At 41.9% G+C, this 26,089-nt stretch overlaps 1 protein-coding gene across 2 annotated transcripts in view; it reads right to left on the reverse strand.

The window, feature by feature from the left end:
• Nucleotides 1–26,089, reverse strand: part of ERC2 (ELKS/RAB6-interacting/CAST family member 2) — an 887,395-nt gene that overhangs the window by 342,707 nt on the left and 518,599 nt on the right. For both annotated transcript variants that reach the window (XR_011233902.1, XM_069473718.1), the window contains exon 14: nucleotides 1,812–1,972. Coding sequence is in view for 1 of the 2 variants with exons in the window: in XM_069473718.1 (XP_069329819.1) it covers nucleotides 1,812–1,972 (161 nt within the window). In the remaining variant the exon portion in view is untranslated. The remainder of the gene's footprint in view (nucleotides 1–1,811; nucleotides 1,973–26,089) is intronic.

Below are 26,089 nucleotides of genomic sequence, written 5' to 3' on the forward strand. Positions count from 1 at the left end.
AACATATGCTCTTTTCATAAGCAGGAAGTAATGAAAGTTTCCTTACAATGGCATAATATTAATAAATCACTACAGGAGATGCCGTGTTAACTTGGGATCAGCTGGAAAACAAGTAGAAAAACTAGGCTAGACTTGACACATAACAACACACAAGGAGGCAGAAATGGGATAGATAAGTGGGAAAGAATAAAGGTTGATGGACTCAATCTACCTACATTGTTAATATCTTAATACTGATATTGGTTATTGTTAACAAATTATTGATCAGAGTGATAATGCCACAGACACTTGAAATACTTTTCTTCTTAGCTACATAAAATTCCATCTCCAGCATTCAATATATTTGCTCATTCAACAACCATTATTAAGCCCCTACGATATGCCAGACACTGCTCTAGGCAACAAACAATTATTGAGTACCCAGCATGGGCCTGGCACTGCTCAAGGCAGCACGATTATCACAGTGGCTCAAACAGACAAAAGTTCCAGATTTGACAAAGTCAGCGTAAGCTCCTTGAGAAAATGAGGTAGCAGAAAGGGGGCTTGCGGTGGAAGACTTTGGTTTTAATCCTGGCCAGATGGCCTTAGGCATAGTATTCGAATCTCTCTGAGTCTCAGTTCCCTCACCTCTAAAATGAGTATAATAATATTTGTTTTTATTATATCATCTTTTATTAGGAAAAATGCTAGTTTATATGTGAAAAAAAAAAACCTACTTGTTCTTTGGTCTTAGAGAAATTGAGGTAGGAATAAAAATTTTGTCCTCATTATTAAATCCTTCAAAATCCTTCATTCTATATTTTCCATGATCTAAGCTTTCTGGGCTTAACGTTAACCATGTGTAAGACTTGCTGGGTCACAATAAGGTCACTTCCAGACCTTGCCACCAATTTCAAAGTCTGTGTTACAGGCTTAAGATACCATAATTATGTATGTTTCCCCTTACTGTGGAAGGAAGTCCGATTTAAATTATATCTTAGTGATTACTTTAAAACTTACATAGAGAGATGCTAATACTTGACTAGTTATTTAGAAACAGACCCATTACAATTGATTATTATTGAAATCTTTCAGTAACTGTCTTTCCTGTGTTCTTCCATGATGATATTTCATTTCAAGAACTAACTAGGAGGTAGGTATAAGGGGGTGTGTCATAGGACCACAGGGACAACCGTTTCCCAGCACTCAGTTGCGCTTTATTGATTAAATCAAAGAAAACCATTGGTTCCGATCTAATCTGTCCCTACACAACCTCTCTCAACCAGGATGTGTTGGAAGGCGTGGGATTTCCAACCTGTTTTTATCAGCCCAGCAAATCAGAGTTCTGCTTTCTAAACAAAGACATGCCAACCTTGAGCCGCTATGAAAGCCAACACAAGCCAGACATTGTACACAAGTGAAAAGAATATAATTAGCAAAGTTATAGTCACAATTAGGAAATACCTCCTCAGAAAAGTTTCCACTTAACTCTGACCAGGGCTCAAATTACCATTGTGCTTAAGGAGGCCTCTGTCTCTTGGCTGTCTCAGAGCTTTGCAACAGATCTATGAATGCCAGCGCCATCCACAAAACACAGATGCACAAAATCTAATGCTGGAGATATATATATTAAATTGCAGATGTGAAAAACAAATTGAGACATCAAAGTTATAACTTAAAAAGTAAGAAACATACTCTCGGAAGTGACCAGTCAAGTGTTCGTTAAATTATGCTTTCTCCGAGCTCTTTCTTATCTTTTCTAACCCTTCCCCTTTCCCACCCTAAAGAGAGGTTCGAAGAGAGAGATTATGAAAGCAAGACTGGGTACTTACTTCATCTCTAGGATCTCCTCCAGCTGTTTCCTCCTCTCCATCCGGAGGTTGGCCAAGTGCGCTTCCTTTTCAGCCAGGGACTGCTGTGTGGAGGCGAGGCGTGCCTTAGTGGCATCCAGCTCCTGCCTGGTCTTCTCCAATGCGTTCATCAGTTCTTCTATCTGAAAGGCACATGGAGTTCAGGGTGTCATTCCCCCTTCATTCAAGCACAAGGCATTCCTCGCTAGGCTGTGTTCTGATAATAAACATGCAAGGAAATCCTAAGTATCCCTGAACTGGGCACTGTGTCTTGGAGCCCTTTCTTTCTTTGTCACTGGTTAAAAATAAATGTTTCAAACACAAGAAATGTCCAAATTTCTCCAAGGTCCGTGTTCAATTGGATTGCCTAATAACCTTTATAGAAACTATTTAATATATTTATTAGAAGTGGGGGTGTGTGTGAGTGGCTTGACCCAATTTCAACCTGTGTTTGGCAAAAATCTCAGATACTTCCTCACAGTTGAAGGAAGGAGCCTCTCAAAATGCACTTTGCTCAGCACGGTATACATACTTTTGTGCATAGGCCCCTGAGTACTTTGACAGAAAGTTAATCTGCGTGTTTCAGATTCATTCATGTTTTAACCTATCAAAGCCTTGTTTGGTAAAAGCTATTCTATGTCCAAGGGGCCTCAGGAGCCCCTCTCACCTCACCTCCCTGACTTACATTCAGGAAACAAGGTTTGGCCAAAAGTAAACAGAATTCCAGCCACAAAAGGTTCAAGTTTGGTTTGCCCCTGAAGTTTGAGAGGGTTCTAAACTTGAAATAAATGACATGTAACTTTTATAGGGTGCTAATACACCATAGAAATAAGCCAGACTATCAAATATCCAGGATTTTCAGCCAGGTCCCAAAATATTGGACCACAGAGCCCTGGGGCAAGGCCTTACCCTCCCCAAACCACTGGGGACTTTTAAAAGCCAATACACAACAAAGAGGGCTGGTGTTTATGGTTACGTTCCAGAGACTTCCGTGGAGCAAGCTGGTAAAATGCCATCCCTTGCGTAGACGCAGGCTGCATGTCTACCCTGCTGATCCAAAATCATGGTTCCAGGAAGTTTCTAGATTCCAGAGCTGATGTTTGGCTTTTTAAACCACCCTTCCAGCTGAATTTGGCAGAGTAGGCTCATCCATCACTAAAGTCAACAGAACGCCCTTCAAAACGTGTCAATGACATGTTAAGTTCCAATTCATAAAGACTTTCTACACAATTTCTTCAGTTTTACATGGAATTTATTCAGAATAAGCATTATAGTTCACATCCAAGGTAAATTACATGCTTTTAAGATTCAAAAACCCTCCATTTTGCCCTGATAAAAAGAGGAGACTTAATGACCATGTAATTTAAATCAAAGCCCGAACCAAAAACAGTTTAAAAAGCAAGAATGTAAAGGATAACCTGTGGAAGTCACAGAGCCACACCTATTTAACTGTAGAATAGATAGCATTATTCTCTAACTTTACAAATATATAAAATTTAAAAAGCCATAATAAGCTTTTCAGTTTCTCATACAAGTTCATAGAACACCACAAATATTAGAAGCTCTCCTACAAAGCAATACACGATAAAGCTAATGCAGAGATTTTACTTTTCCTCCCTTTTTTTTTTTTTCCTATTTTTGATAAACTCAATAGCAGTGTCCAAAAAACTCAGAATTATGGTTGTTCCAAATGCCAATTCAGATAGTCTAACTGAGCCTCCATATGAGGTGTCCTATGACCTCAGGACCCCATGGCCTTTATTGCAAACATACTATTGATTCCAGGGGAGGGGAGGTCTCCAGGATTCCCATCTGCTGAAACTGATCTGTCTGCAATCTATAGACACAGAGCTACTCAGCTGGGCTTCCAAGGTCTTAGTTCACCTGCCACCAGACTGCTTGGGGCAGGCACCAACTGGTTTTACATTTACCCAATGTTACACTTAGAGCAATGACTTGCAGGCTGCTCCAGTCATTCTAGCAATAACCACATGGAGAAACCCGGGCACCTAGGAGATGAAACACAGAGATTTAACTGACGGAGATGCCATTGGTTTCCATCGATAACTCCAAGTATGAGATGAGACTGCTATTCTCAATACCTTGAAATAGCTTCCCAGGCCAAAGCTTCCCCCTCATCCTAATCATGTGCCCCTCAGCAGTGAGTGTTACACACAGAGGACCGGGGAGCCCTGGCCTTAGATACACCCTTCTAGTCTCAGCATAACACCGTTTCTCTCTAACTTTTGAAAACAGTCACTGTGCTCTTGGAGTCTCAGTTTCCCTGAGGATGCCTCCTGGTCCTTCCTGTAGTTAATGTTTGATAGTTTTGCGAGCTGTTTTCTTTGCTGCGAAAACAGGAACCTTAAAAAGCAAGAACTGTTTTCCCTGCTGTCGTCATTAGTGTGTTTCACAATATTCCAGCTCTCCTCCGGATGGGGACATGCCAGGACCACACTTCCCCTCTGTAAGTTGGGTGTAGCTTTGCAATCAAACCACTGTCCTTTCCAGGTAGAAGAGTTAGGTGGTAACATGCAACTCCAACCTTCCCCTTTCCCTGCCATGGTGACGGAAGAACCAAGTTTTAGATGATACCTCTTTCCGTCTGAGTCCCTAAGTGACCACAACGACACCCAAGGCCAACCACAACACATAAGCAAGATATAAACTTGTGCTACACCACTGAGATTGGGGGCTGTTACTCCCAGCACAACCTGGTCCATCTTGACTGGTGAACCGTCCAATTTCTTAACGAGTGCTCTATACCTGCCTCCATCTCCCATGACTAATCACCTCTCATCAAGAGGAAACAGCTTGTTATTCTTGCTATCCCATGGATTTCTACTCCTGCAGGCCACTGGTACCTTCCTTCTTGCCAAATGTCTTTTCCTAATGTGTAGCTTGCACAGCTAAACACTGCCCCAAATCTATCTGCCTCTTCTATGAAGTAACATTTTAACCAACTATATAAATGTAGTTTGTATCTTAACCACCACCAGATTAGTATAATGGCATCACTTACTACCTGTGTGACTGAGACAAGTTCCTTCACCTCTCTCAGCTTTAGTTTCCTCATCTGCAAATAAGGGACCATGTTGCTTTCCTATTATTAATAGATGTTTGTGGGCATCATTAAGTGAGATGATGTAGCCCTCTTCTAATTGACATTCTTTTCTGATAGTAAGAATAAAGGGTATTCATTGTACAAAATCTGAAACATGCAGATCTGAAAATCTTTAAATTTTCATCTTATTCACCAATAATATTATTTTTAGTTAAGACCCTCTCAAATCCCATCACCTAAAGATAAACATTATATACATTTTGTTATCTCTATCTCTATATATGTGTACACATAACTGGGATGCTATATATAAATATATACATATAAATATATGATTTTATAAACAATTAATATATTATGATCACTTTTCCTTTTTATAATTAGTCTTTTGGAAATACAGTTCTAATGAGTGAGTGGTGCTCTACTCACTTTCCATTCGCCTGCACCTGATGCTTCCCTTAGTGCTATGGTCTGAATGTTTATGTCCCCACCCCAAATTCACATGTTGAGATCCTAACCCTAACCTGACAGTATTAGGAGGTGGGGCCTTGGGTCTTGCTATTAGGTTATGAGGGCAGAGCCCTTATGAATGGGATCAGTGCCCGTATAAAGGAAGCTTAAGGGAGCTTCTTTGCTCCTTCCACCATGTAAGGACACAGCAAGAAGTCAGCAGTTTGCAACCCAGAAGAGGGCTTTCACCAGAATGTGACCATGCTGGCACCTTGATCTTGGATTTCCCAGCCTCCAGAATGGAGAGAAATAAATTTCTGTTGTTTATAAGCCACCTATTCTATGGTATTTTGTTATAGCAGCCCCAATGGAGTAAGATATATAGGAACGTATTTCCCTGTTTCTTTTGCAAATCCCTCATCTTCCTGCAGTCCATAAGGACCCACAAGTGGTCCTTCCCCTTGTGACTCTGTACTAGAGACATTTCCTCACCCATGTAGATACTCAGGACAGGGACTGAGGTATGTCTCCAGGGCTCTCACCTCTATGCAGATACCTCTCCAACCTTCATCTCCTTTTGTTCACTTGACCTCTTTTACATGTACCTAACCACCAGTTGATCAATTCCATCTGGATGTACTATTATCACTTTAAGTTGAGGATGACCAAAAGCCAACTGTTGATCCATGTACCTCCGTAAACCAAATCCCTATCACCCATCTTCACCCTCCCAACCTGTATAACTAACACATCCACCATTTGGGTCCAACATCCTGACCTTCTCTCGTCACTCATATTTAAGACCTCAGAAATATTTGTCTTTTCCTTCTTCTTCCTCTTTTATTTTCCATTCATCACCAAATCGTATGGCTCTATTTTGGAAACACTTCTTAGATCCATCATTCTCTTCTATTATTACTTTTGACACTCAAGCTCAGGTCCTTTCCTCTCCCACATGTATGATAGGGTTGAAAATAATTATATAATACATGCATACATATATGTGTATGTGTGCTTACATGCATGTGCATATGGGCATGTGTGTATTCCAAGCCTCTGTCTCTACCCTTTCCCAAGTGACGACACAGCTTTGTCTGATCAGCATCTCCCCACCAGAGCATATTTCTCAGGCAGATCTATTTCTGGATTTTATGAAACAGAATTAGCAAATGGGTGGCAAAGTGAAGCTATGAAACTGGGTGCAAAGGGATAGGCTTTGCAGAACAGTCTAAGGTGATCTATGTAATAGAAAGCTGGAGAAGGAAGGAAATAAGTAAGGGAAGGAAGGAGAAAGAGCCTGGGGCTTGGGACAGAGAAAGATTTTATTTTAAGGGCAGAATAAGAGAATTGGGGAGGAGAGAAAGGGGTAGAAAAAAAGTTGGTAGGGGTTATTCCTGGGCTCCTTCAATGTTTTCTAAAGACACAATTTGAAAGTTGGACTTTCCTTTTGGTTTTTTTTGGCTGTTTTCACTGTGTGTCTTTCAATGTGTCTTTGAACTGGGCCCCGCAGGTCCGGGATTCAAAGAGGTTCCACGGGAATTATTGTCACAACTTGTCTCCCCATTGCCAGGAAAACATGCCTAAACCATCAATATTCTTCAAAAGATAACTGGTCTGGCTCCAACATCTCTAGGATTCCTATTATCCACAGCAGTGGTTTTCAAACTGTGTCCCTAGATCACCAGGGGTTCCACAAAAGTGTCTGAGGCTGATAAACAGGTTAGTGGAATGGGAGGAGGAGTGTGACTCAGCAGAGATCTGAGTCCACCATCCCACACTCAAAGGGAGTTATTCTGCTTTTATCTGTTTTATATATGGCATTCTGCTTGGGATTTAATTTGAAATTTTTTTTTAATTTTAATATTTTAAAACATGAGAATGTTTAAAAGCATGGATTATGGAGCCAGACTGTAGTAATACCTGCTTCACCACTAACTAGTCAGGGAACGTTGGGAAAGTGTCTGAGCTTCCTCATCTGAAACAATAGTACCTCTCGTAAGAGTTATTGCAAGTCATTACGTGAAGCAATGAAAGTAAAGCTCTTAGTGCAAGGTCTGGCAAACATGAAAACACTTAGTACTTCCTTAACACAAGAGGTAACACAGTATAGTGGTTAGGAACATAATTCAGGAGCTAGCCTGTCACTTATTAGCTGTGCACCTCTAAGTGAGTTATACAAAATTGAAGCTTCAAGTTCCTCACTTGTGATGTGGGGCTCATGCCTGAACTCAGCTCCAGTTTTTGTAAGGATCAAATGGGTTGGTATGTGCAATGCTCTGAGAACAATGCCAAGTACTCAGTGCCACATAAGTGGCAGCTCTTAATAATCCAGTGCCTGGTAGGTATTCAGCCCATTTCATGTTTGCTTATTACTGCATTCACCGATCCCCAGCCACACACACACACACACACACACACACACACACACTTGCTGGACTGCCCCACGCTCACTCCTCTCTTACTGAAACTGCCCATCCATTGTTCAAGGCCCTGTCTCCACCCGGCCTCCTTCACAGCATGCAGGGAACAAAAGCTGGAGCTCTGGAAGCAATCAGAGCTGGGTCAAGTTTGGGTTCCACCTATAGGATCTCTGACCTCAGACCAATCTTAACCCAATGCTTCCTAAACTTTGCTAAACATTAGAATCCCTCAGGAAGCTTTTAAAAATCTTGACACTGTGGTCACACCCCTCCCAATTAAATCAAACATTTGAGGGTGGGAGCCGGGCATCTGTATTTTATTAAAGATCCAGGTAACTCCAAAGTGCAGCCATGTCTGGGAACCCTAGACATTACTGACCTCTCTAAACCTGCAGATCCTCCTCTATAAAGTGGAGAGAAGACAGAAGCTTCCACAGAGGATTGACGTGAGCATAAAGTGAGATAATGCCTATACCATACCCAGCCCGCTTGCCCAGCACCCTGGAAGGGACCAACACATGCCGGTTCCTAACTATATCACCTCTGCCCAACCCAAGCGCCTTCAGTTTTCACCGCTGCACCTGTTCTGCACAATGTGTATGCTTAGTTGCTACAAATAACTGGACTGCAATCCCTGGAGGGCAGAGGCCATGTCTCCATCTTCTTTGGAAGCCCCTTCAGCACCTGACAATGTCCACACTCAGTAAATACCTGCACAATGGGAGAAAAGGGAACACAAAGACAGGATTCTCAAACACCCTCCTTTGACCCACTTAGTGCAATGATGAATGAAGTGTAAGTCCAAACTTGGTACTTTCCTACCCCATAAATCAGGGGTCCCCCTGCCATCCTCACAAAATACCCTTCAAGTTCTTGCTCTGTTTGCCTCGAGCACCTTCCCTTTGCTAGAGAGATGAGGAGGGCTCAGTTACTCGGCCCCTAAAAGGATGGAGGCCGTGTGCTCAGACGCAGCCAGGAGCACCCAGGAATCCATGACTTTCATAGAGGCGCAATAAAAATTTCCCAGGTTCTGCACTGGGGTAGAAGCAAGAAGCTTTAAGTCGTGGCCTGCGTTCCACAAGCTCTGTCCCGGGGCCTGAGAGACATGCACTCCTCACTTCCTTCATTCGACCACCCAGCTGGGTGTCTCCCAGCTGCCAGGCACTCTGCTGGACACTAGCCACAGGCCTGTCTGCAGAAGTGGTCTGGTTTGTCCGGGAAGCCCAGAATCAAACAATTATTTAATCACAATTGTGATTTTAAAAAGAAAATATTAAATAGAAGTATCGAGTGATGCAAGATTGGAATTATAATCCTATATCTGGAAAGCTAATATTTCATTTAAAAATCTTTTGCTTTGGTGTTACATATCTAGAACATAATCATTAAAGGTTTCTTTAAGCTAGATGTCAATGTGGCCACACCAATCAAAGAAAGCAAACAAAAACAACGCTGACTAATTGTGTGCCATTTCTGATTTTATTAGTCATTCTACACTGCAGATCATAAAAACCCTATTCTAAAATAGTTCAGTTACCAGGAAATATTCAACCGTATTTGAATAAATCATAACTGTACGCTTTAAGAACAATGAAGCCATCAAATGGATTTCTAAAGAGTCTAGTGTTTACGCGTGGCTCTGGAGAAACTGTCGGATCTTTTAAAGTGAACAGCGGAGCCTTAAAACAATAAAATAAAAAAACCTGTTTAAGACCTTAAATCATTAACATGTGTCGACTTAAACTTACACATACATTTGCGTTAACTAAATATTTGAAAACCAGCCTCTCTCTCAGTTATCTGCCAGGACCCCGCTCCGGGTTCCACGTGTCTCTTCCCGACGCACGGTGACTCCCTGCGCTCTTCAAGAGGCTTGCTTGGCGAGAGCTGATGTTCAAATATTTTGATAAGACCATTTTTCCCCTTAAATTATATGTCAGGATTGAGTCGGTGTGTATTCTGTGTTAATGATTGGAAATTTTTAAAGCCGTATTTTAAAAACAGACTGGCCTCTTCTGCATCAGCCTCCACCAGCCATCTCGGCTTCCTGTCTTCATTCCACCCTGAGCGCAAGAGGATGGTTTTCAGTTTGCACCAGAACACAGAGCCAGTGCAATCCCCACGTCCCCGCTTACAGCAAATCTGGAATGTGAATTGGTCCTGTGGGAATAGCTGGACTTGGCCCAGCTCGACTCTGGGCACAGAAGGTCACCCTGAGATCATGAGGTGAAGATAAATGCGTCAACCCCCCTCCTCAGCAGCGGCAGCTTCTCAGACAGCGGTGCTGTGGGCTGAAGGGTCTATGAAAACGAGGACTACTAATCTTATTTTTCCAATTACTCTTATCTGACATTGCTATCTCCTCCTCCCTCCCACCTCCCCACTGCTGCCTTAGAGTGACACCTTTTGGAAAAGGTTGAAAATGAAAATCCCCAGACTGCTTTCTGCCTGGACCTGACCGTCCTCAAGCTTACGTTTGTGATTTGTTTTCTTCTCATTGAAGTTTAAGCATCTAGGAGCTTTGCTTAAACGTGTTGCCTGTGATCCTTCTACTGCAAACAAATACCCCCACATCAAGTAAATCCGTTTAGGCTCAGGCTCTTTCATTTTGACGACACTTTAAGTTCTCCCTTTCCCCTTTCTCTTCCCAGGCTTATCAACAAAACTCCATGGCACAATAAAAGATGGATGGAGAAGAAATGTACAAAAATACATACATCTAACGGAGTCTGTTACAGAGTACAAACGAGTGACAGTTGCTTAAAAATGCCCTTGAGCACTCTTCATTCCAGATGGGACTGGGCTCAGTGGAAGCTTCCGTGAGAAAAAGTCTGTGTGGCTGTGTTTCTGGGTATGTCTGGTGTAGATACGTCTTGAGCAGCTGGGAGGCCATCTTTATTTTATGTGTGTCACAGTTGTGCGGCACGGCAAAGGGCTGGCCTTTTCCCTAACTGTTTGAGACAGTCTTGAGAAGCAGTATTGGGCTGGTGAAGGACATGGACTCCCAAGCCAGAGAGCCTGGGTCCTAATCCGGCTCTGGCTACATACTGGCTCTGTGATTTTGAGAAAGGTACTTCTGTGCATGTCAGTTTTCTCCTCTGTAAAATGTGAATAATAACTGCACCTCCAGGGTCCCTGTGAGGAATACCTGAGCTACAATAGCTACATGCATGGCATGGAGTAAGCATGCGTAACCTAGATTGTCATCAACAGTGGTATTAGTTGAAATACTGGTGCTCAGTTTTAAGCCTATAAGAGAATAAATAAGCAAGATAAAGGGTTGGATTCCCATTTTCCTATATTTTCAGAAAGATATATCATATTTTTTATCTTTAATGAAATGGTAAAATTTTTTTTTTACCATGCAACCTACTTTATAACAAACTAAATTAATCACACACAAAATATGCATTGTCCATGGTTTAATCTTACTTAGGCTAAGTTCCAAACATAAAGATGAAGGTACTGGGGAAGATAATAGAGCAACGCTATCCAGTAGAACTTCCTACAATAGGGACAGTGGTCTAATTTGTACTGCCTCGCACACATGCCACTACTACTTGTGTTTATATGGTACTTCAAATGTGGCTCGTGCAACCTAGGAACTGAGTTTTTCATTTAATCTTAATTAATTAAAATTTAAGTGTAAATAGCCACATGTCTAGTGGCTACTCTGTTAGAAAGAGCAGTATCAGAACATCCAATTTCACGACTTTTTTGTCCAACAGTGATGTTCAGAAATTATTTCAATCTTTGTAGAAAGTTTACCTTTTTTTGATCATAGGAGAAAAACTTTTCAATTCCTTTAAATTCAGTATAACTCATGAATTACCATTTGATCCAGCAATTCCACTTTCAGGATTTATTCTAAGGATATAATAAAGGTTATTCCCAGAGGAATTTATTCCAAGGATATAAACATATTCATCACAATGTTGTTTATAAAAATCAGAATAAAATTGTGTAGGTATGTGTATATATACTTATATATACACATACTACACATACATATACAAACATACATATATGTATACACCTTCCAAAAAAATGAGTTACATAAACTATGACGGGAGTGTGTGTATGTGTGTATAAAAGTGTTACAAAGAAAGTGGAAAACAAGTTAGGAGCATCTAATTGGTGAGATGTTGGTCAGACATTCAACACTAAGTAGAAATATTTAATGTAAAGGAAAGATGCTCATGAAATCTTAAGCGAGAAAAACAGGTAAGTAAATAAGAAGTGAAATTCAACCCTAACTGTGTATGGGGTTTTCAATGTATATTCATAGGAAAAAAAGACTAGAAGGAAATGCATCAAAATATTCATTATGGGTTTGTTTTCTAGGTTTAGGGATTTCATATAACCTACTATATTATGTTTTGTACTTATTGCTGTAAGCATGCATTATTAACGTGAAAAAGACTAATTCTTAAAATTTCAACCGAGAAAAAGGTCTACATAGAAAGAATTTCTACTCCCATGGAAAAATGAGGTGCTAATAGACCATAGCCTCTAAAGGACAGGAGTGAAGCAGGCCTCCAGAAAGGACAGGGCCCTCTAGCGGCAGTTACAGTGGCAGCTACCCTTAGCCAAAATGACCTTAAGATGGGCCACACTTCTAGGTGTGAGTGCTTTTGGCCCTGACAGTGCCCTGCCACTTCTACCCTGCCCCACAATGCATTTTGCTCATTTCACCTTGTTCCCTAATAAAGTTCCTATGGGTTTTAGAAATCCAGTATGGTTGTTTGCTTCTTTTGTGACTGTTTAGCATTGTCTGAATTTGTTGTTATCATTTTGTTTCTGCAGCACTCCAAATAAGTAGTCAGGGCCTAGGAAATCAGAACCATTTGTCCATGCCACTTGGCTACCTCTATTATTAAAAGCAGGGTCTGCTCATTCCCATTCAACAAATCAGGGTGTTTCTCCAAAACAGACAAACTTTCTTGTGATACAAGAATCAGTGCGGAAGCAATTCCAATGAGGAAAAAAGAAATGGGTCTCTTTTACTCTGAATTCTCCTGTTGGCTTGGCTCTGGAGGAGATGCCTGTTGATGGTGACAAATTTCAAGCTGACTCCTGGCCATACCCTTCAGTATCCTTGCATCACAGTTCCATCTACTTTGAGCAACAAGCAGTGGTCTCCCTGCATGTCACCTTGCTCCTTGAGCACACGCAGTCTAGTGCATCCTGGCATCCTCCCACTGGGAACAGCATCTCTTCAAACACAGTAGATGGTCAATAGACAATTGTGGGAGGGAAGCTGAAAGGGAGAAAGGAAGAGAAGGGCCTACACGGTAGAAAGGTAATCATTACCTCTGATTTAAATGATATAGCTTCCCACACCCTATTTAATACTCACATACTCCAAAAGAAGCTGGCCATTTAACTGTTGGGTAACTCAACCTCAGAAAGGGAATGGAATTTACCCAAGAATTGCAGGTGGTTTGCTCTTCACCAGGATGTAAGTCTGATTGTTGAGTACAAATATAATGGGAGAATCGTTAGAGGAACTACGCTGAGAAGGTCTGGAAGGAAATCCTGGGCCATGAGCCCCTCAAGAGCAAGACAATCTCTGGCTCACTTTCCTCAATGTTCCTAGGCTTGAACACAACATGTAGCACATGGCACTCACAAATGCATGGATGAATATAAACCAGTGAATGAATCTTGGGTCCCTTTTGCATCACTGGAGCTGAGTATTCACCAGGTACTTTGATCTCAGCACTGTTCCAAAATGCCTTATTGGCTTTTATATTTCCTTTTAGTTTTCTATTACTGCACAGTAAGCTACCTCAAGCATGGCTGCTCACAGTTCTGGTCAGAAGTACAGGCATGGTGTGACTGGGTTCTCCATTCAGGGTCTCCTAAGGATCCCGTATGAAGACATTGGCAGGCTGCATTCTCATCTGGAGCCCAGGGGCCTTTTCCAAGCTCACGCGGTTGACACAGAATTCAATTCCTTGCAGATGTAGGTCTGTGGTCACCATTTCCTTGCCACTCATCGAGGCCACCTGCATTCCTTGCCACACAGCCCCCTTCACTTTTTCAAGTCAGCAGTGGAGAATCTCCCACACATCAAATCCATCTCATGCTTTGACTCACCTTCAGGAAGAGCCCAAACCCTTTTAAGGGCTCACCGGATTAGGCCAGGCCCATATAGGATAATGTCCATTTCTTAAAGTCAACTGTGGCACATAACATAACCTAATCGAGAGAGTGACACCTCATCACATCCACAGCCAATATCCACAAGGTCAGTGAGGCCATTCGCATACACGTAAGGAAGGATCCCTCCCAAAATATCACAGCTATGAGGATTTCAGCAGAGAATTTTCATATTGTAAATGCCTTCCATTCCTGAGGGCAGCAGCATTGAAATCTGTGCCTTGACACCTACTGAATCAGGATATGAAACTGACCTTAAGAGTCATGTGACAAAAATGTCATAATTGTGTCCCCTTTTCATAAACCAAACCATCACACACACACATTTTTAAGCGTAATGTTCAACAACAGCTATCAGTGTGCATCACATGCAAACCCATAAATGCCACCAGCAGGTACTGGTTTCCGTATAATTATAATCCAGGTAAGTAAAAAATCATAGCAAAGCTTCATTATCCTCAGGCTAAATACATCCTCCAGACTGCTGGCTTGCTTAGCTCCGCAGGCGGAGGAAAGCAAAAACCAGACATGAAGTGCCAGAAGGAAATCTTCCGCTTCAATTTCTCCTTTATTTAAACCATTTTATAGCGGCTTTATGTTGACCCTGTTGCTTCAGGAGAAGGAAATCCTCCCAAATGGGTCCCCGGGGCACAGCATCCCCCACAGCGACTTGGCTCCCTCCTCTCAGAGCGATTACTGCTCTATGGAAAACACTATTCTTAATTGGTTAACTTTGGGAAAATCACTTCATACCGAGAAGACTCGGAACAAAGGCGCCCACCCAGTCGGTTCTCCCCGCGTGCAGAGGACGGGTGAAGAGTGTGAGAGACGCCACGTAAGCAAGGCTGACAGACGCAACCTAGCTTCGTTTTTAAAGCTGAACTGGGGGCTCTCCGCTCTCGCTCCATCTCCAGGCGGAGGAAGTAACCAGGCGGTCACAACAGCAGATCCGCTAAACCCTCCCTCTCCCTTGCATCTCTGCAGCCATCAGCGAGCTGCCCAGCATCGTCCTGGTCCTCCAGGGAGGGAGACTTTGCTTTCTGGCCATCCAGCTGCACTAATGAGAGCGGGGTTTCGACACTGGCTCCCTGGACCAGTTCCTCTGCTTCTCACTCGGCTCCACACCACAGACGGCCCCCAGCCCCTGCGAGAGGCCGAGTATTGGTCCCAGGGGAGCCTGGCAGAGAGTGGCTGGACGGCAAGGGTCAAATTCAGCCACTCCTATAAAAACAACGAAAAGTACACATCCTGCTGCCCATAATTTTCGTGCTTAAGAGCAGCAACTTTTGTTTTTCCCGATTCCCCTGATGTGTGGGAACACTCACTGTTCATCTGGGCAGAAATAAAAACACTCAAATCTTAACACGTGACACTGGATTCTTCAAAAATTCATGACTGTGATAAAAAGTACTCTGTCAGATTGTACGCGCTTTATATTCACATATTAAACTCCAGGCTTCACCGAATACTTGTATCATGCTTTGGAAGTAGACATCTATGTTTTCCCTAAAGGACATTTTCTACAATTGTATGCCTTTGAACTGTGTCCTCAAAATAAGTGATTTTTTTCCTGGTAGCTCTTTTCATATTTAAAAAATTCACTGTTTTTATTACCAATATGAGATTACAGTCTAGTCCCCTATAAAGTGATTAAACATAATCCTGTATCAAACGAACCCTGGTATCAAATAGTCTCAAGACAAATGTAAGTGAAAACGTGGGATTCCTTCTTGAATGCCAAATATTCACTCAAGGATCTGATAGCTTCAGCTGGGACTTTCTCTCTCTTTCGCGGCTTCTCAAATATTTAAATTGCTTTGTTTAAAAATATTATTTTTCCCCTGCTTTCTTCAAGAATGCACACTGATATAACTATTAAATAGCTATAACAAAATCGTGATACCTCTTTTCAAGAAGAAAAGCAGCCTCGATCCTTAAAATACGTAACAACTAAACATATATCGAAATGAATACCCCATTTTGGTGGGTCACACTCAGTAACCTTAAAGGTGCCTCTATCTGGGAAATAGTTCCTTTTGGACCAAAAACAATTAGGCTGTGTAATTTTGTGCTGAATCCCTTCAGATAAACCGTGTGCGCACAGCCGGGCCACTCTCTCGCGCTGGCGTTGAGGCCTGGGCTGTCAGGCCCACTTCTCTGGTTAATGTCAGTAGCACTATGTATAAAAGGTGACTCCAGTGTGTACAAATGTTGATCTTTAGAGAAGTCATGCCTAGACTCACACACACATCCACTCTTTCGTCCACTAGGTCAACGGCAGGAACAGAGGGCAGCCCGGGAAGGGACTTGCCAAGAGCAGGGGCTTACTTGTTAGGTTACATAGCCCTCAGGGACTTCCCTGCCTGAGATTAATCCATAATCCTGTTTTGTGTTTAAAAATTCAGGTTCTAAAAGCCTTGCCTATGAGACAGTTTCAGAGGCGATGGGGAAATGTTCTAATGTACAGTAACAAATTAAGTGCCAATGCAAGTAAGCACTGCAAAGAAAGGCACTGTGTGCAGTAGGTGGCACACAATTTTTGCCCTCATCCAAAATCATTCCTTTAAAGGTTCTGAAATGGATATTAAAACCATATTTTCATGGCTGGAGTACCTGTAGGTAAAATATTAAGATAAATAAAATAAAATAATAAAATGAAATAAAATAAACACACACACACACAAGTTGAAGGCATCTACGGTTTTTCTTATTGCTGGACAAGTTAAGCGAAATCAAGATGCCCTCTGATCGAAAACACAGCTGAGGTTCTGAAGAAATATAATATTCGCTGATGTGACTTCCAAACTAAATTTCATCTGAATACCAAATAGTAAGAAAGCTCTCATCTCAGCTCTGAACAATCCCATTTTTATTACATCAAAATTGTTTCTTCCCTTGCCAACCTCATTCTACCCCTTTTTGCTACAAACTTATTGTCCAGAAAGCTTCCTTTTACAGCTCTAGCAGACTCAACCAAAAAAAGCAGGCATTCCCAATGCTGTAGAAACCATCATGAACGTGTTCTCATCTGAATGACTCTAATAAAGTATAACTCACTCTACTCTAGAGCGAAGAAAGAGAATGTCTGGGGTGGACACACTTCTGAACAGGACAGCCACGTGAACAACTCCACACACCCCGACCACCGAGGGGTAGACAGAGCCAGGTGGCCTGGTGGCATCTTCTGCTTCCATTTAGAGAGAAAGAAAAGCATGACAGCTAAAAATCCACATTCCCGTTTCAATTTGTGACTCAGCCTGTGTTTAGAGTCGTTCCTGCTAAGATTTAACTTACAACGTTTGGCAACATAGCTGACCTTTTAAAAAGCAAAGGTGAGCGTGGAAAGAGTATGTTCTACCTGGACGCAACCATTGTATTCTAACAAAAGCAGCTCTAGTTTCCAAATATGACAATTAAAAAAAAAAAAAAAAAGCAGAGACAAGTCTCCAACTTGTTGCCTATGTTTTGATGTGTTGCATATTCTACTTTTTACTCCTTTGTGGAGCTCGCAGCTTGCAGGGGTGGTGGTGGGGGGGCGTGTGTGTGTGCACACAGCATCCTTCCTCCGCTCCACCACATGCCCAAGTACACAATGTTGCCCTGAGCAATAACTCATGGTAAGTCACCATTTCCATTTGTTATACTATGCACAGAAGGAAACAAAACTCCACAACTGAACAGACTGAGGAATCTTCACACACATAAGCAGTGACCTCCAAAATCAAAATATAATGTATAAAGAGGCAGTAGGGTTTCTATTACCTTGCAAATAAAGCATCAACTCCTTCCAGTGGTGACAAGGGCCCTGCACTGTCCAGCCCCTGCCTGCCTACTCGACCACATCCCACATCACTCTGGCCCTTGCAGAACCTGCGCTTTCTTACCATGACTTCTTCCCAAACCCCTCTTCCCAAACTCTTCAAGTAGCAGGCGTCTTCTCAACTGTCAGGTCTTGGTGTAAATGTCACCACCTCCAAAGGGCCCTCTGAGTCCTCTTAGATAAAGTAGCAGCCCACCTCTCATCTGTCCCTGGTATACTTTAGCTCAGCTCCAAGTTTATTTTCTACATGGCACGTGTCACAATTTTAAACTACTTAAGAATTTCTTTGTATGTATTTTCCCATTTCCCTCACTAGGCTCTTTGCTCCATATCTAACTTATGCACCTGGTATTTATAATACCCATCCTGAGGCCTGGCACATGGCTGACACTTAATGAACATATACGTAACTCATAACTAGAATTAGCAAAAAACAACGCCTAAAGATTATACCAGTGATTCTCAAAGTGCGTGTGTTGGGGGAATGGGGGCGTTCCCCAGCCAGCAGCAGTAGCATCACCACCTGAGAGTTGGTTAGAATGTACACTCTCAGCATCCCTCCCCTCAAAATTTCTACCTATTGAATCAGAAACTCCAACAGTTTGTGTTTTAACAACCCTCCAGATTGATTCTGATTCTGATGCATGTTCAAGTTAGAGAACTACTGGTTCACACGATATCGCCCACTTTCCAAAGGAAAGTGTCACAGACCTGCCTCTGATTGGCAGAGTGAGCATGTTTTTGCAGGGTACTTATCTTTATAAGCAAAGAGATTATCAACAGTCAGCTCAGAAAAGACCCCATATTTGCAAGTACTTCTGTGTTTGGGGGAAGCTCTGGGAAAGGAAGTGAATTTATTCGAAGGACTCCCTGGCTCACTTCTGTTTGAGCAGGTGGGCGATCAGGCCAAGTGCAAGGACCCTACAGTGAAATCACTGGCATGAGCATCCTGCCCTATCCATGGCAATGGTCAGATGACTGGGACTCTTGCTCCCAGCCCTCACCGATGGTAAAGTTTCTTGAGGATGGACATTAACCTGTCATCTTTGTACCCTGGCCTTGACCCAATACCTAGCATAGAGTGATGACTCATAAAGTATCTGTGAAGGAACCAATGGCTGAAGGAGCTGCCATGTCACCTGTACGGCTGGGGAAAGACATGCAATGAGGCTCTGCTTACTGAATTCATTGGTGGGCTGATAGCTTTGATATGAGAAAAGTGGTTCAAAAACATGAGACAGCCAGTGGTAGGTAGAGAAAAAGTGCAGGACTCAGAGTTATGAAAGATCCCAGTTCAAATCCTGGCCAATTGCCCCTGTGTGGCTTTGGCCAAGGTACCTGGTCTCACTGAGCCTCTGATTCCTTAACTGCAAATGGAGATACCAGGTCCTGCTGCACAGGGCTCTCGTGGGGATTACATAAGATTATAGGGTAATGGGTCTAGAATAGCATGAGGCACATAGTGAGTGCTCAAAATAGTTTAATAACCCATACTAGCATTATTGCTTCATTGCTTGACTGGAAAAAATGGATCAGAGGCCTATGCCTCTGATGTATTAATAATATGTATTCTGTAAGCATTTAAAGTATGTAAGCATTTAATGTAGTGTAATTTAATGCAGGAATGAGAATTACATTCCTGTCTGTCACATAGCTTTCAGTGTGATGGGAGAGATCCATCGGCATCCAACATGAGGAAACACAGGTGGTGAGGTTGGACTGATAAAGGCCCAAATCCCTTCTCTTCCACTTACCAGCTGTGTGACCTTGAGCAAGCCACTTACACTCTCTGGGCTTCTGCATGTGCGGAGTGGAGATAATGATACACTTCACTCAGGGTCATAGTGAGGCCTAGAGATTAGAATGTCCACGAAACACTCAGCTCTGTGCCTTGCCTTTAGTAGGCACTTGACAAATAATAAGTATTATTTACTAAACCAACCACCAACAATGAGCGGCACAGATTCCATCTCTGCTATAGAAAAGACATATGCAGAGTGTTAGAGACATAAACAAGGAGGGGATGATACATTCGGAAAAGCAAGACAAAGGGACAGGAGGCTTCCCAGAGTGACAGCATTGAAACTACATCTTAAAGCAGGGATCACGAACTCAACTGCTGCTGGGGCAAAGCAGTTATCAATCATGGACTGATGGCCACACAGGGAAATGCTCCTTAGCTGCTGCTGATTTCCACCAGGAAAAAATGCAGATTCTACGTGGCCAGATCTTTCAATTTATCAAAAAAAGTAAAAATATCTGAATTTTTCTACGACATCTTATTTTTAAATTAAGGGGAAAAACATCTGCCTAAATTCAACAACACATATCTCTGGGCCACATCTGGATCATGAGTGATCAGTTTTGACCCTTTATTTTAAAAGATGGGTAGAATTTTGTCAAATAAGGATGGTGGGAAGAGTATTCTACGGGCTGGGGCAGGGAGGCAGGAAAGGCCAGGAAGTGTCCAGAAAGCAGAACACTGCTCCAGGGGACAGAAAGGAGACCAAGATGAGAGGCAGGGTCAGGAAACAATGAGCAATGAGAAACGGCTTCCAGGCAGAGGTGTGGACGAGCTTGTCAGGTAAGTCTGGGAATGATGTCATGGAGAAGGAAGGAGTTGAAAATGCTGGAAGGGTAGCGAGCTGGCTTGGTCACTCTCTTCCACTCATTCCCTCTTTGGGCCTCAGTTTTCTTTTCTGTAAAGTGAGCTCATTAATTTTTTCTTGCTGATTTTCCTGAGTTCTAAATAGATTCTAGTTATCAGTCCTTTGGAAAGAGTTGGAACCCATTCTACTAAGTGAAGTATCCCAAGAATGGAAAAATAAGCACCACATGTACTCACCAGCAAACTGGTTTCCCTGATCATCACCTAAGAGCACATTTAGGAATAATATTGACCGGGTGTCGGGCAGATGTGGTGGGGGAGGGGATGGGTGTATACATACATAAAGAGTGCGATGCGCACTGTCTAGGGGATGGACACGTTTGAAGCCTTGACTTGGGGGGTGGGGGGCAAGGGCAATATACGTAACCTAAACTTTTGTACTCCCACAATATGCTGAAATAAGAATAAAAAAAAATGAGCTCATTAATTAAGTGAGGCTATCTTTCTTTCTTTCTTCTTTCTTTTTTTTTTTTTTTTTTTTGAGACAGGATCCCAATCTGTTGTCAGGGCTAGAGTGCAGTGGTATCATCATAGCTCACTGTAACCTCAAACTCCTGGGCTCAAGCGATCCTCCTTCCTCAGCCTCCCGAGTAGCTGGGACTACAGGCACACATCACTGTACTGGCTAACTTTCCTATTTTTTGTAGAGATGGGGTCTTGCTATGTTACTCAGACTGGTCTTGAACTCCTGACCTCAAGCAATCCTCCCACCTCAGCCTTCCAAAGTGCTAGGATTACAGACATGAGCCACCACACCTGGCCTAGGTGAGCTTTAAGCTCTCTTCTAGCCCCGTCCATGACACTCAGGGATGTCACCACAACTTCCCCAACACAGGGTTGCCATATGCTGCCTCTGTGCTCTGAGTTCTGAAGTTTCCTCTGTTAGGAGGAAAAGCGTCATTTGTCTGACTCAAGGACCACCTTTACTAGCCACAGAGGACAAGCTCACTTGAGCAACACAGGGGAAACTGGAGGCCGTATGCACAGAGTCAATCCTCAGATAAAGCAGTAGCTCAAATAATAACACATTCACCTTCACTGAATACCCACTTTGGGCCACATTCTGATCTATTTACTAGACAGAATTATCTTACAGAATGAGGCAGATCCTACTATTATTTCCACATTATGGATCAGGCACAGAATGGTTAAACAAGCCCAAGATCAAATAGCTAAAAAATGGGAGGAGCAGCAGTCAAGCAGGTAATTGTCTGATGCCAGCACCTTCCATCTCAGCCACTCTATCAACCTGCCTCCCCCGCAGAGTCTCTCAAATCTGTGGTCCTTTCGCAATGGTGTCTAAAATTTATGTGTTGGTATAACCTGAGTGGGAACGTTTTTTGGCCACGGGCACATCAAGAAAGACCAAGAATGAAGGTTCCCTCTTCTAGTCCCAAGGGTGGCCAAGGATGTGAGTGCTGGGGAGTTTTGTACTTCACTTGACAATAGAGGTGAGGTAAAAGGTCTCTGTGTCTAAGAACCTGGGTTCTGTTCCAAGGAGTCAAATGTCAGAATGAGTTCAAGTAAGTGGCAAAGTAGCTGGACCTGGAGAGATTTGGATTCTACCTGGGGTGGCTGAAGGGGTGGTGGATGTCATAGATGTCAGAGGCTTGCATCCCACTCCAAGAAGCTCCCCAGAGAGGTGAAACAAAGAGCCTGGGACTGAAACCTAAGGGCAGGGGTTCAGGAATCCACGGGAGGGAGTGTTTGGCACCATCCCTGAGCATCCCAGAGCCAGCCTCCTGGACCAAAGACAAAAGCCTTCCCTCAAACATGCTGGGTAAATAAACCTCAGGGTTCTTATAAGAACTCTAAGGGACACAGAGGGACCCTCACAATGTCTGAGATTGACTTTCCCACCAAGCATGGCAGATGGGGAAGGGTTATGAACTAACATTTCATTTGACTCAGAAAAAATAAAATATTGTGCTTCTGCATCCAAATACTATGGGATAAATTTGGTGAATTATAATTATATACACAATATATACATACATTAAGGCAGCTTCATATATTTGAGTGATTTTGTAAATATGAATATGGAAAGCCTTCCCTCTCTTACATAGATATATACTATGTATTCTAATTGTTTTTTCTTTAAATACTCTACATTAGGTTGAATCATAAAGATAAAACTCTATTTTAAAGATATTAATGTATATGTCTATCCATAGATACATAAATATTTGCTTCTATACCTGCTTTAAATGAAAGATAAATCAAATACTCTAGGGGTTTTCCTAAGCTCCAACATCAATACCCCCAAACTAATTAACTAATAAGTATTAATACTAATTAACAGTTGTATGGTATTTACCCTGTGCCAGGCATTGTCTAAACACTGTGAGTGTGAATAATTATCTATAATCCCATTTATTTCTCAAAGTGCCCTTTTGAGTTATCACTGCCATTTTATAGATGGTAAAACTTACAGAGAGATTAAGCAAACTTGCCCACAGTCACATGGCCAGTAACCACCAGAGCTAGGATTTGAACCCAGGTTGTCAGGCTTCAGAGTCTAACGCTACTAGAATACTTTGCTTTGTAACATCTATTGTAATGATTATCATTACAATAATGATTATCATGTTTCATGCTCTCTAGAAATTCATTCTTTGATTCGACAAAACTTATTATGGTACTATACCAGGTATGAAGGACTCAGTCTCTGCATGCATGGTGCTCACAGTCTAGAAAGAAACTTGCTCTCAAGTCCCTCCCTCCTTTCCCTGCTCTTCTCTTTCTCTCTTTCTCTTCCTCCCCTTTTCCTTCCCCGCTTCCGTCTCTTTCTCTGTCCCAAGGAAATTATCCATGGGAACAGACTTCACTTCACAACTTCATCCAAAAACTCACATGCACATACAGCAGTGATGTAATTTAACAGGTCTAAAAAGACCCAAAGTTTACAATTTAAAAAAGAAAATCACCAACCCAAAGATAGCAGGACATGGCCCAACTAGAAATAAACCCAAATTGCTGAGAGACATACAGCATGGAAATCTAGAAGGTTTGAAAGATAATGGTCACCACTATTGAAGAGATTTCTTTTGCTTTCAAAGTCTGTGAGCAGAGTGTGGTTCATAAACATCCTGGGGTTGGAGGCCTGTCTAAGTGTAATATTCTTGTAAGGGAAAGAGCATTGACTTCATCGCAAGCCAGGCCCTGCTGATGGCAGACTAAGACTGGAATGTGCAGATAATTATCTTTAAGGCCAGTCAACAGCTATATGTCTCCTGTAATATCACCTTCAAGATCAAGCCAAGACATTCCAGTCTGAATCAAGGTTTATTTATGAAAGGATTTAACACTTTTAGATCCCATATTGCTTGGAGGACCACCAATTTCCATTCCCAAATATCCAATTTCTTCAATTTCACAGAGCATGAATGAGATTTCAGGTTCCCCTATGTGGGGGGCGGGGGGAGAATTTTAAGATACTAAAATGCCTTTTCTTCAATGAGGTCAATTTCTTTGCTAACACCTCTGCAAAATAAAACTGCCACTAGGGACTGAAAGTAGAAAATACCATAAGTCATAATACCACATTCATGCAGATACAACCAAATTTTCAGGTATTTCCAGCTCAATGGTGTCCTTGTTCCCCTCAAACTTGAAAGGTCAAAGGAGCAATTTGATTGTGGGTGCTCTGAGTAGGCCACAGACAGGAGGAAGAATGGGCCTTCTACCAGCAAGGACACAGGCTTAAAGGGACACACAGATATCCAAAGCAACACAGCGTGATCTACTGGAGGGAATTGATTAATCTGGAAGGTTGTGTAAGGTTCTTCATTGGTGGTGTGCGGGACTGGTCAGACATCTTTTTTGAAGTACTGGCATAAACTGGCTTAACCTAGACCAGGGCTGGCATAGTATGTCGTGTGCAGTGAAAAGTGATGGCACCCACTAGTGAGGAGGGAGATAAGAAATCTCAGAGCAGCTATCCCAGCGCTGGTATTACAGCCCCGCAATGTGACCTGATGATTGCCAATGTTAGTAAGAAAGATGATGATGACCATGAAGGTCACCAACGTATTACTAAATCAATGTATTATTTTATAATGGACATAGTATCAATTATCTGGTGACACTGGCACACTGAAACAGTTTAGGAATGAGGCAAGAAAAAATGAAAAGGCATTTAAGCTGAAGAACGTTCAAATGTCTTATCTTTATTGTCACCCTATTGTGCATGTGTGCGCGCGTGCGCATTGGTGTGTATTTGTCTACAGATGAGAATTCAACCCTTTTCATGTCACATCTATTGCTATATAAGCATATATACATGTCCATACAACATAGCAGAGAAAGCTGTTTGGAAAGAAATCTATCAGGGAACTTGAAATGGTTTTCCTTGATTATGAATCATGGAATTTTTTTCTATTTCTTATTATCCAAATTCAAAATAGCTTTATTGATACTTTAATCCCCACTATAAAAATAATGCACGATTACATATTTTTAATTTGAAAACGCAGAAAAGTATGAGAGAGAAATAGAAACAAAAACACAAACACAAATCAGGCCCAAGAGGACCACTGACGATCATTTTATAGGCATCCAAACTTTTTTCCCTCTATGCCCATCACTTTAACAAAAGTCAATCATGCTACACACACTGCTTTCTGGCTTCCCTTTTGGCTTAACAAAATAACATGGTTGCTTCCCTATCAATACATATTGATCTACCTTATTCTTTCATGGCCACAGTGTTATCTGTAACAATCCCCTCTTGATGAGCCTTGAGGCTATTTCCAAATTTTCAAACTATATAAATAAAAGTATAAAAAAACACATCTAAACATTTTCTCTGCTAATCACCCAGTTATTACCTAAGACAAATTCCTGGAAAGGCACTTGCTGGGTCAAAGGGCACATACACCTTTAAGGTTTGGAATGCACACCAACACACTGGTCTCCTGAAAAACTATACAAACCCAAAATGAGGGGCATATTTTATTTTCTTCTTTTTGTTTTTCTGTATTTTCTGTAACTTATGTTTTTGCTGATGTTATGCTTAAAAATTGCTTTTATAGAAGAAAAAAAATAATATTCCACGGAAAAATACAAGGAAAAGAAGAGGGACAATTGGAAGTTTACTTTTTCCAATGGAGAATTCTGATCTATGGGACAGGTCTTGCTCTAGAAAAATGATGGAATCACAGGATTCTCTAACTTGACATTACTGTCCATGAAACTCACCCAACCCACTCCCTTTGCCCCTCAGCCAGGTTTCCCATGCACAGTCATCTACGTGAGAACTCCATGATCAGCAAGCTTTAGGATCCAGACCTTAAATGCTCCTAGACACCACTCTACCAGTAAAAGGCCATTCTGGATTTTCAAAAATAAAACAACTACTCCCTCTTTTTTCTAGGAATATCTCTCTTGAAGGGAGAGATTCAAAAGAATTCTCCTTAGATTGACACAGGACTTTCCAATTCCATTCCCTTATCTTGAAACCAATAAAATGCTTTTGCCCCTTTACCAAAAAAGAGTTACTTTTTTTTTTTTTCTTTTCATAAAGACAGTGCAGCCGATTGAACCTAGGAAATGGGGAGCAAGGAGATTGGACACTCATCTTGAGCAAAGTCTCCAAAAGCAATACATTTAAAAAACATGTTCAGTTAATATTATTTTTATGAAGTTTCTTAACTCTATGATGGAGCGAAGATG

This window comes from Eulemur rufifrons, chromosome 7 (genome assembly GCF_041146395.1).
Source record: "Eulemur rufifrons isolate Redbay chromosome 7, OSU_ERuf_1, whole genome shotgun sequence".
Taxonomy (NCBI): Eukaryota; Metazoa; Chordata; class Mammalia; order Primates; family Lemuridae; genus Eulemur; species Eulemur rufifrons.